General features: G+C 33.4%; 1 protein-coding gene across 1 annotated transcript in view; it reads left to right on the forward strand.

The window, feature by feature from the left end:
- Slmap (Sarcolemma associated protein) overlaps positions 1-12,427 on the forward strand; it is a 173,869-nt gene that overhangs the window by 142,744 nt on the left and 18,698 nt on the right. Inside the window, exon 26 of the mRNA XM_068366299.1 lies at positions 793-927. Within this exon, the coding sequence (XP_068222400.1) occupies positions 793-927 (135 nt within the window). The remainder of the gene's footprint in view (positions 1-792; positions 928-12,427) is intronic.

Consider the following 12,427-nt stretch of genomic DNA (forward strand, 5'->3'; position numbering starts at 1 on the left):
TATGTGTATTAAGTATTTACTTCTTGACATTTTTGTGGTGGAAATTGGAAATGAAAGAACTATAAGTACCCTGTACTATAATTTTAGTAACTAATATTGTAACTTCTTGGATAAAAAAGGCTCCTTACGGAAGTACAGTACAGTAACTATAATCTCCAAGTTGGCCAAGCTTATTTTACCCACGTATATCTGATGAATGCTGTATATAAACATGAACCAAGTCTCTGTACAATATAGCACACACAGTACGCTCAGTTCATTACTAAGAGTTAATCATATAAGGGGAATGGTCAAATTCTTTCAGAATCTTCAGCAGTTTTTTGCATACAGTTATTGATTTTTAAGAATTCAGATTCATTATTTGTTCTTATCCCAGTCTAGTTATTAAAACTTCAGATAACATAGTAGATAGATCCATTAAAATGAGGAAGGTGGAGATATATTGTCATTGATGTGTAAAGATAATTGTTTAAAGATTTCTTTTTACAGATCTGCATTTTCATTTTAACCAATCTCTCCACGGTTTCAAAATTGAATGAAGATTTTAGCGCAGTTAGTTTGATATGGTTAAATTACATGATATGATGAAGTTATTTTATCTGTGAAATATGTTAATGCAAGAATTTTATTTTTATTTCATGAAGTGTCACCATTTTTTCAGTACATTCCACATCAGTGTGCCCAAACCAATAGAGGAAATTTACCTAATTTAATCAATCCTGTTTATTTATAGCTATGTTCTCAAGTTGTAATGTTTTGTTTATACTGTACACCATTGAATTTATCTTTCAGGATGGCGTTGTGTCGGATAAATTAGAGGAGCTTCAAAAAGAATTATTCTCCCTGAGAGAAGAACGAGATGATTTGAAGAAGAAGTTGCATGTTGTAGATGAAGAATACCAAGTTCTTGGAGTCCAAAATAAGATGGTAAGTAATTGCACATTCTTCAGACTGGTAAATTTTTTTGTTTAATTCCCAGTTATCTTAGGTAGATTAGCAGTGTTCAGAAGCTTTCATCAAGATTAGTGTATTTTATATTTATACATTTTTCATGTTGGAAAAAATATCATTTAAATTTAGATTACCATTTGTGTTTTTTATTTTTCAGCTGTTTAAAATGTGCATTACTTAGCACTCTCTTAGCTCTTATGTGTTGTCCAATAGGGAAACTTATTGTTCACTATCTTGCATTTAGTTTTAAATATTTTACCTTTTAAATAGAGAACTATTGCATGTTTTTAAAGTTAGCTTTGCTCATGAGCTTTCATTCTTTGGATTTCTGCCATTATTTTTGTTAATAATTTCCCTCTTGCCTGAAAAGAGAATTGATAATGAGGGAACACTTTCATTTCTTTTTATGTTTTCCCATTTGCCTCAGCCAAGTCGTCTTGTTGTTGGATGTTTCCGTAATCCAAGCAATAGGTTCTATTCTTTCATTTTCTAATAGAAATACTTTTATGTCTTTAATATAAGATCACAAACTCCATTTTTATGTACAACATTTTGAAATAGAATTTTATCATGAAATAATTATTGTTGTCCAATGGTCTATTGCTTAGAATTTTTGCTATAATTTTTTATTCATATTTGACAATAATCCACATATGAATGTTACTTATTTCTTAAATTCATGCATATGGTTATCATACAAATACTAAAAAACCTTCAGCTTTAAATAATCCTTTTTAATTTGAAAATTCAAGTCTTAGAACATCCAGATTTTACAGATACTGTATAGAAATATTTGTTAAGTAACCACCAAGGGCAAGAGATCAGTAAAATTCTATATGTATGGCTTTGCAACCGAGAATTCAATAGATGCTCATCAAAGAAATTTCATTTATTAGATTATTAAAAAAGCTAGAATATTAGTAAACTCAAAAATAATTTTAATGGTTCCTTTTATTCAAACAGAGTTGACAAAATTTCTTTGATTATGTAAACATCAATGACAAACGATCAGATGGGTCGATGAAAGACGTTTAACACCTGCTATCCTTGACTGTTTTCCTTTTCTCACATTTCTCAAGATAACTTTAAAGAAATATCAATCTTTATTAGGCAACTGAATGTGGAGGCACTATTCATAACTTAACTCTTGGAGATATTTATCAAGCTTTAAGTTTCATTTTTCTTTGACGTGCTCTGGCATGCTGCTTCTATATTGACAGTTATCCTTTCCAGTAATATGTTTACATGCTGTGGAATGGCCGGTATGATTAGCTTAAGTGTTAAGCAATTGTAATCACTCTGTAAATGACTGTTTGAAGATGTTTTATATTAGCTTCAATGTCTAAAGTTCTAAATTTTAAAGATTTAACTTGGCTTGTAAATGGCTCGTTTGATAGAATATTATATTCGGTATCCTAAAATCCTAAGTTATTAATGTTCATGGGAGTTGTTAATGTAATAGCTTTGTAGATATTTATTTGAATTTTTTAAATTAATAAATCTTATACTATTTTAATCCGTTTTTCAGTTATTGAATATGGGTAACATACTATTGATGTTAATGTTGATTAATTCACATTTTCACAATTTGCCTTTTAAATGTTTAGTCGTTTGCAGCAATTCTGAACTTTGTTTGAATTGCCATTTGCATTAGAGTATTGTGTTTAGGTATTACGTTACAGTTTTTGAGTGGTTACATTTGCTTATAAAAGATTCTTAGTTCAACATACTTACCTTTAGAATACTCCAGATAATTACCTGTTTCTTTGCAAGATTTACATCATATTACTAGCTAAACTACAACCCTAGATAGAAAAGTAGGATGCTACAAGCTCTAGTGCTCCAACATGGAAAATAGCCTTGTGAGGAATGAAAATAAGGAAACAAATAAACAATATATAAGTAATGAATAATAAATATAACATATTTTGAGATCAGTAACAATGCTAAAATATATACCAGTATGTCATATATAAACTTTGGAGAGTCTCCTGTCAACTGTTTACCATAAAAAACATTTGCTACAACCTTGAACTTCTGAAGTTCCAGTGATTCAACCACCAGATTCTGAAGAACATAACACAATCTGGTCCCAGCAGGGGAAAAAGCTTCCAGAATACTGTGTAGTGTTGCCTTATGATGAGGGAGTCAAAACTGTTGGAATTAACTACATATCTAATACTGTGCACAGGATGGTACCATCTGGGAATATCTGAATGCAGAGGGTGGTCAGAATTATAAAAAAAAATGTATGCAGCATGCATAAATATATAACTGAATAATAGTGCCAGATATTTATGTAAAGTCAAAAGATACAAATTTCAATAGATTGCAAGTGTGTTTGTCCAACAAATTAAGATGAGATTTAGCAGCTGAAGACCAAGCAGTTGAACAATACTCATAACAAGGTAGAATGAAAGAATTGAAATATTTCTTCAGGATAAATTGAAGAAGAAACAGACCAAATGTATTTCTCAAAAGTAAATATACAATCAAGAATCGCACCTGAAATTTTAAGAGGTGTAGATAGTTAAAGAAACATTATCAATGCAAAGATCTGGATGTTGAAGAGTCACTGTCATGGACCTACTTACAATCATACTTAGGAGTTTTGTTAGGGTTCAACTTCATACCCTATAATTTGCACCATGCGCTAAAAGTAGCATCATCTGTATATGCGACAATCTTGTTTTCTAGATTAAACCACATAACACATGTCATGTATATATTATTTGAAAAGTAATGGGCCAAGAACACTACCTTGAGAACGCCAAATATTACATTCCTATGTTTCTACCAAATATTATATTTCTAGGCTCACTATGGTGCCCAGCAACAACTACTCTTTGTAGTATGTTCTGTAAATATTCAATAATGATATTAGGAAAAGACCCATCTACTGCCAACTATTCGAGTTTGAAAACAAGAACCTCATGATTAACACAGTCAAATGCAATCATACTAAATTCCTGACCACATTTGAGGGATTTCTGTACAGCATTGAAAAATGTAAGGTCATCATATGCTCCAAGACCTTTTCAAAAGGTAAACTACAAACTAGGGAACAGATCACTTTTAGCATACTTATTTAAAAAATTTTTCCAAAAGCCGTTCAAAAACTTTAGATAATACAGGAGTTATGAAAATGGCAGTAATCAGCAGGGTTATAGCTACCATAAACGCATATACCTAATGTAGTAAAATTACAGATACTCCAAAAAATGCAAAATAACTGCTTCTTGCTAACTTGTGAAAAATAAAAGACAACATAGGAGTTAAGAAATCTGCAGCTTTTTTAAAAAAACAAAGGAAAAATACCATTTGGGTCTACACATGCATAAGCATTAAGATCCATTGAGAGCATTTTAATTTCTCAGGACCAAAAAACTAAACTAGTTAGTTTAATCTCAGAAAAACATAAATGAGGAAGATAAGAGTTTTTCATTACATCAACCAAAGGGGTTCCTTTTCATTTGGGCATTGAGTGACAGAGCCATCAAGTTCAAGTAAAGGAGGGACTGAGTCTACACCAAAGAGTGCAGGTTTAAGGGTAGACCACCATTTATGTTCGTGGGTTTGTACCAGAAAGGGTTTTTTTTTTATGGTTAAATTGCATTCCATTTCAGTTGAAGCATAAACTCTGTGCAAAAGCTTTAACCTAAGTGTTGTTATTCCTAGTCAAATCTGATCTGTTACTATTCTAAAGAGGATAGGCCTCCTTCTTTTCCAAATAAGCATGTCTACAATCACTATTGAGCCAGAATTTCTTTCACTGTATTTTAGCACATGCAAAGGGATATGCCTATCAAAATTGTTGACCAAACTCATCCAAGAGAACAACAGGCTCAACACTTTTATATAACTGTGACCAATTCAAATGTAAAAGATCACTCAAAATGCTATTCCAGTATGCTTGAGATTTAATGTATTTCTTACATGAATATGACATAAGGGACAGGCTGCTCAATCTTAATTACTAACAAATCCAAAGCAGGATCAGATGTCCAACTGGAAAACAAGCCTTACTTGTTTTAACACCAGGCGTGTTTGTGTGTACTATGTCCAAGCTGTTTCAGAGGCAAAGATCAGTGCTCTCAAGTCTTGACAATCGTTATGAGAAACAGAATTTGACCACGCTCTATGGCGAGCATTGAAATCTCCAACAAACTCAAATGAAGCCTTTATGTCGTATTCTTATATCTTGACCAGAGTGGTAAGAAGACAGTCGAAGATAGAATCATCCATCTGGATTCCGATAGATAAAATTTAAATAAAACTAGTTGTACCTGGCGCAGACTTTTATGACCTGAATGTCAGGACATCAACATGCATAGCAGGTCTTCTGAGAAGCAGGGTACTCGGTCCTAATATGCACTGCCAATTCCCCTAGCCCTGTGAATGGCATCCTGTTTTAAATTACTGGTTTTCTAAAAATTGATGTGGGCAGCTTAGATGAGTGCTTCATTTAAGAAACCAAAGTTTCTTAGGATAATAGAATATCTTACTATCAGTAGGCCACTGTATGGTCTTTAATATTCCACGCAGTCCACAAATATTTCAATACATTAGACAACATTGGCAAAGTCTAGCACATATGGTCCCTGATTTTGTTTAATGTCTCATATAGAATAAGAATTAAAAGCAATAAGAAAGTCGCATCATACTTGAAAACAAACTTAACAATTATGACCGCCGGGCACATGGCTATTTATAAAATAACTCATAGACTAAAGACAAAATGCCAGATAAAGTGGTCAACATTGCAGAGCTGACACCATGCAAGGCTTTCTACCCTCCCTGATAACCACTTCAACTGAAGGGAAGACAGTAATGATGGTTTTGAAAATAAATACCAGATAGGATAGGAAGATAAGGACAGATAGGGAATAAACAATTTCTGGATAAAATACCAGCCATCCATGGCCCTTCTATTAAGCCTGCCTATCACGCAATATTACAAGAGGAAGAGAAAACAGATAGAAAAGTATATCAGTATACCCTCAAACTAGAGAACTCTAACCCAAGATATTGGAAGACCATGGTACAGAGGTTGTGGCAGTACCCAAGACTAGAGAACAATGGTTTGCTTTTGGAGTGCCCTTCTAGGAGAGCTGTTTTACCATAGCTAAAGTCTCTTCTACTCATACCAAGTGGAAAATAGTCATTGAATGATTGCAGTGCTGTAGTTACCACTTTAGTGAAGAAGAATTATTTGGTTAGCTTAGTATTGTCAGGTGTATGACGAAAGAGGAGAAAGTGTAAAGAATAGGCTAGATTATTAGGTGTATGTGTAGGCAAAGGAAACATGAGCTGTAGCTAGAAAGCGATCCAATGTAATACTATCTGGCCAGTCAAAGGACCCCATAACTCTCTAGCGGTAGTATCTTAACAGATGGCTGGTGCCCTAAACTCTTTAGTGGTAGACTGGTAGTATCTCACATAAGCATAATTGTAATAGTATTGGTCTTTAATGTAAAATTAGGCTGATCTTTCTTGAGCATAAAATGTTAAGTTTGTGTTCTGTTACAGTGTGGACATTTAGTGCCGTACAGTGTTGAAACACTAATGAGGCTTTATTAGAAGTGTTTTTCTAAATATTTTATATATTAGTACAGTATCTTTCAGAAAATGTAGATGTTGATTCCAGGTAAATAAGGTACATTCACCTTCATTAATGAATGGAACTGAGCACAAACCTTCACAGCTGAAACTACTCTATAAGCCATGACATCATGAATATTAGAAGCTAGGAAGGGGAGTCTTTAATGGATTTTTTAATATGATTTTACCATTATATTTTAGAAACATTTATTAGCACTAGGGTTTAGTGTCGTCTAATCAGAAATCGTGATCTGTCTAAAAGTTTTCTAAATGACTGCTGAGGACGAAAATACTTTTTGTAATCTTTTCTACCAATCAAGTTTTTTTCTCTTCAGTATTGTTTTTATAGGTTAGGTAATATACAGAATATATGGCCTTTGAGGTTATTTAAAGTTAGTGATAGGAAAGTCATGGCTAAAAATAAAATTTACGAAGTTTGTTAGAGGTGAATACAATAGTGAAAAATAAGAAAAAAATACAGGTAATTTTTCAAATGAGATAATTACATATTTTGAGTTTTCTACTTCCAAGATGTTTTACTTACTTTATCTCTAACTTTATGATGGATAGATTAAAAAAAATCATCTAGGATTCAGAAAAGGCTGGCAATTCAGTGTTTGCACTGGGTCTCAGTGTATGGGGAAATGATCCTGTTTCCTATATGTGGTAATTATTATTATTTTAATTGTTCTAGAATAGATTGATGAGGCAATCGAGTCACAGTTCTAAATCCTTGAAAAATGGGTAAATTTTTTTTTTACCAATTAGTAAAATTTTAGCAAGATATGGTTGAGGAAGTCGAGTAGCCAGCTGGAAAGAGACTAAGAAAACAAATGAGAAGGAAACTGCAATGAACAATGTAGGTGGTGCCAAATTGACAGTAACACAAATTGTGTACAGTACTCAATGCATGGTATGTTGTTGGTGGAAAGTTACCTACTCGCAGGAATCTACCCTGTACATATTTATGTATAGTTCACCAAACGTTTAGATGGGTTCCACAGTGCACAAGAAGAGTTGGAAGATCCAGGCCTATATGGCTGAGGACTGTGAAGCATTAAGTAGATGATGAATGGAAAAGTATTGAATTAAAAGCTCAAGATAGAGATACTGCGAAATCTAACCGAGACCCTTTGTGTCAATAGGCGTAGGAGATGATGATGATAATGAGAAATTTTAAAACAACAGCAGAGACAAGGATAGGATGACATATCAAATTTTCTCAGACATTTTCATGGCAAGATCATTAAAGATGTACTGTACAGGATTACAAGAGAAGGGATGAAATCTGTAAAAGCTTCTACAAATACATGCTGCCTGAGTCTTGTATATAGGTCATGTAAATGATGATGATTCTTCACAGAATATCAGGATGCATAATGTTTAAACAAGTGCATTTTATTTGCAATTGCCATATATTTCTGGTTTGAATCACACTAATAATCAAGTTAATTTAGCTAGGAAATTTATATTTACATATTTTGTATTACATCATTAAAAAATGAAATACAGTATAGAATTTGGAAGCAAAAGATTCAGGTAGTTATTTGCAGGATGACAAAGTGGAAGTGTGTGAGGCATCCTTCAAATATAAGATTCTAAACTTTCTCTCTCTCTCTCTCTCTCTCTCTCTCTCTCTCTCTCTCTCTCTCTCTCTCTCTCTCTCTCTCTCTCATATATATATATTTCATTCATCCTTGAAATCTTATCTATCCTAATTTTTTCCCTTGCATCCCCTTCTATCCTCCGTTCAGTCAAAGGTCTTTCACCGAAACTGAAGGTTGCACATGCTGGGGCAAAGTGGACCACACTCTGATATTTTGTTTTTTTATTGATTCTTCCCCAGATGATCCCAACTTGGGTCATGGTAATAGTGGTGATGGCTCTGGCTCTCGGATCTGAATTTCTCCCAAGCCTTATCTAGAAAAAAATGCTGTTTTATTTATTTTATATAAGTTTTTTTGCCTCCTGTTTTTATTTGTCTTTTGTCATTATTTTTATATTTGCTTTTTTCTAATCACACTTGGCTTGTTATTCTTAAAAAGAAAGAAAATATGGAATGAGCAGAGGCATGTTAATATTTTCAATTGATTTATTCTGTTAGATATATTATTAAAGTGCCAATATAATATAGAAATGTATATATGTCTTTGTATAGTAAGCTTAGTGTACAGTTCTTTAGATGTCGATTTCAAGTAATTCTTTGATAGTATAGGATACTACAGGTTATTGTATACACTTCCTTTTATGTATTGTATACTTGTCAGTGTAAATTATCCGTGTATATAATATATATATAGCAATATATTCTGTAAGAAACAAGCCTCTTTAGAGTATATATATAAAGTGAAATCCAAGCACAACTGAGAAGTTTAACTGAGCCTGGCGATATTAGCCATATTAAGCTGGTATGATGAGCCGCCGAAACGGCTGCTGCATTAGCTCAACCACAAGTCAAATAACAGGTAATTGTTTTTGCTGGTTTTGTGTATGTTGCTAAAAACTGTTTTTTGGTGTGTGCAAATGTGGTTATTTGGAAAATTTATTAATGAACAGTATTTGTATCAATTTAGGCCAAGCTGGTTATGGGTTTTTTTTTTAATGGAAATGCACTGTAGGTTAAATTGTAAATGTTGGAACCTTCATGTTTTCAAAATGCCTAAAAAATAATCTGACCTGTCATTGTTCAGTACGCCAACGTTTGCTATATCATGTAACTATTCTCCCTTTTTTAGAGCAGTGTAATAAAAGTAGCTTACTAAAAAACTGAACTTCGCACAATTTCTTACTGAATGTGAGGGCTGTTGTATTCATTTCTCTGAACCTCCCCAGCATTCATGTGGCTTCTCTCTTAAAGCTGGTTAAATGTCAATGTCTACCCTTAAACTAAATATTCCTGATTTCTTTCCTTGTAATTGCCCTTCCCCTCAAGTGTAATGGTATCATACTGTATTGGGATATGATGGTTTATGGCAATACTACCACGTGGGTAGATCATATCCCTTTCGCTTTCAGTTCTCTTGTCACCTCATGTCCTTCCTAATGTCAATACCCATTCTCCAGATTGTGATTTTTCGCAAGGAAGTTTCTTCAGAAACCCATTTTAATTGTTTATAGCAAAAAGTAACTCTGTTCAATTTGGTTGATACAGTATTGCACATCTTTTTAGTTTCTTGTTTATGAAAAATTCTTTCCAGTATCAGCAGTTAAAGTCTACCTTCCAATGCTTAATTCATTTCTTAAGCATATGTGATTAGACTTGTCATTCCAAGATCATCAAGGATTTTTTCAGAATTCAGAGGATGGGTATCATCAGTATGTCCTATTAAAGTTTTGTAAGTACATTATACACAAATAAAAGGAATTCAATTGGGAACAATGGGCCTAATTTGTCATGATTTAGTGATCAAACTCATTCCTTACAGAGGCATTTTCCTTCCTACTAGTCCCCTGATCTTTTTGTCAAGGGTTGAAACTACACATGGTGAGGAGAGGATTGACCAGTGGGAACCAATAGATTGTTTGTTCATATGCAGTAACTGGCTACAAATCAGCATCATCTTTCAGTACAAAAATTTAACATTTTGTGATAAACTGAATGAGTTTTTTTTTTTGTTTAATGCATGGATACTTTAATAAAAAGAAAAGAAAAAAGTATAAACAGGAACATACTTCTCTAAAATTTTGAAAAATTATATTATTGAGTTCGTGCTAGAGAATCGGTCATATAGATACATCGATGTGAAGTCTGAACAATGACAGGTTTTTTTATGGACACTGTGTATATAGCTCATAAAGACTTTTGTTTTGTTTACCTTACAGTGCATTTACCTGACCATTATTTTAATGTAATTGATACACAGATGACAATAGTAATGTATGTTTTAACATGTGGAAGGTAAGTGATCTTTATTTTATATTAACATCATAATTAAGGCTTGGTAATAGTTCATTCCTTTCCCTAACATTTTAAACAAGAAGTACGTAGTTTTATTATAAGATTATCTTATTATTTCTATGAACCTTTCCTGGTGTTCATGTTGCTGCTTCGCCAGAAACTTTGTTTAATCGACACAACCGTAAAACTTTAAAATGTTTGCATTTCTTTCCCTTTAACAAATACATGCCATTTACAGATACTCTAGTGGTAAGTGGTAAAAGGCCAAAAACTGTTGTCCAGATCTTTTTTACATACTGTGCATAAGGATGTCTTCCCTTTGTTTTGTTATTAATATTCTACTAGGAATGTCCCTGGGATTTGTTTCCGAGAGATCCACGTTCCCATTATGGATCGTGGTGGGGTATTCCTGTGGTTTAAGTAATTATTGTGAAGTGTGCGTTTCACTCACGGTACCCCTCATGGAAAGTATGTTTTAGTGGTTGCTAGTCATGTTAACAGTTCAAAGTATGAAAGGAAACTTGCTGTTAGTTCAGGGGAAAAGCCAGGGAAGACTAGTCTAGTTGAGTGTAGCAAGAATGACAACAAAAATGACACGTCTCCACCTTTGTACAATAGACAAATTCAGCCATTTTTCAATAGTGATGTTCTGTACTTCACAATCTCTTGATATCACTTGCTTTCTCCATTAAAAATCAAAAGTCCAGTGAATCCTCTTTTAAAAGTGGTAATTCTGGTTGATCACACCTTGTTTCCAAAACTAACTTAATATTAATGTTAATAGCATTTCCTTCAGTAAGGATTCTGAAAGTAAAATGCACATAACAGATTCAAAAGGCTCATAAAGAGTTTCAAATTCTTTGAATACTTCATTTCCTTTTACTTCTAAATCCGTGCAATACTGCAATCTTAGTCACGCTATAAGACAATTAGATTGTGAGGCGAAGACCGAATGGGTAGTCTTGATCCTAACATCCCTTCACTTCCCAATCACACATATTACCTATGCAGATGACATGGCATATCGAATAATTTCTTAAGATTCTTATGGGGTGAAGGAAATTTCAGCAAAAGGTGATTGTTTTCATCATGTTTCAGGTGAGAGTTCTCCGTTCGCTTGCAAGTTTGACCGCAGCTTATCACAAATCATAATTAGCAGGGTAAATATAGGTGTTAGTACATTTACGACCAAAACAAGTTTTTTGCGCCACATGCAGCTGCCTCCTTTTCAAATAGTAAACAAATGGAGAAATCAGCTGATTTTTCAGTGCTCATCCTATGGGAAGATAAGTAAGAAGAAAGCTCAAGAGATAGACTATGAATATGGGGAAGTATTGGCTTTTCAAACTTGGCATAAAGTTATTGCTCAGAAATACCATAATGAATTGATGAAGTTAAGTTTGGAAGCTTCCTATTCTACCTAATCTGAAGAAGTGGCTACTTCCAAGATGTTTTACTTACTTTAACTCTAACTTTGATGGATAGATTGGAATAAATCATCTAGGATTCAGAAAAAGGCTGGCAATTCAGTTTTACGTATAATACTTAGGCCCACTTTAACATAAAGATATGCTGATTTGTACAAGACTAAGCTTGTCTTAAATTTTGGTTTGATTGCCCTTCTTGACCTAGTCATTGACCCTCATGAAAAAGAAAGTCTAAATTCAGGTTAATCATGATAGTTAACCCCAGAGATATTATTTGTAGGTAAGCAAGTAAAGGATCAGTCTGCATTGGTAACAGGAAATTACTGGACCTAGAGTATGCTGAAGACACTATTCTTATTAGCAAAACGCCACAGGACTTGCAAAGCTTGCTTACCAGAATGCATGAAATATCACATGAGGTTAGGCTCAAGATGAATAGAAGATAGACAGAGTATGCAATGGAAGATGAAATATCATTGGAAGGAGAAAGGATTAATGAGGTGGAATCATTTAAATATTTAGGAACTATGATCGCTAATGCAGGATCTTT

This window comes from Palaemon carinicauda, chromosome 3 (genome assembly GCF_036898095.1).
Source record: "Palaemon carinicauda isolate YSFRI2023 chromosome 3, ASM3689809v2, whole genome shotgun sequence".
In the NCBI taxonomy this organism is placed as follows: Eukaryota; Metazoa; Arthropoda; class Malacostraca; order Decapoda; family Palaemonidae; genus Palaemon; species Palaemon carinicauda.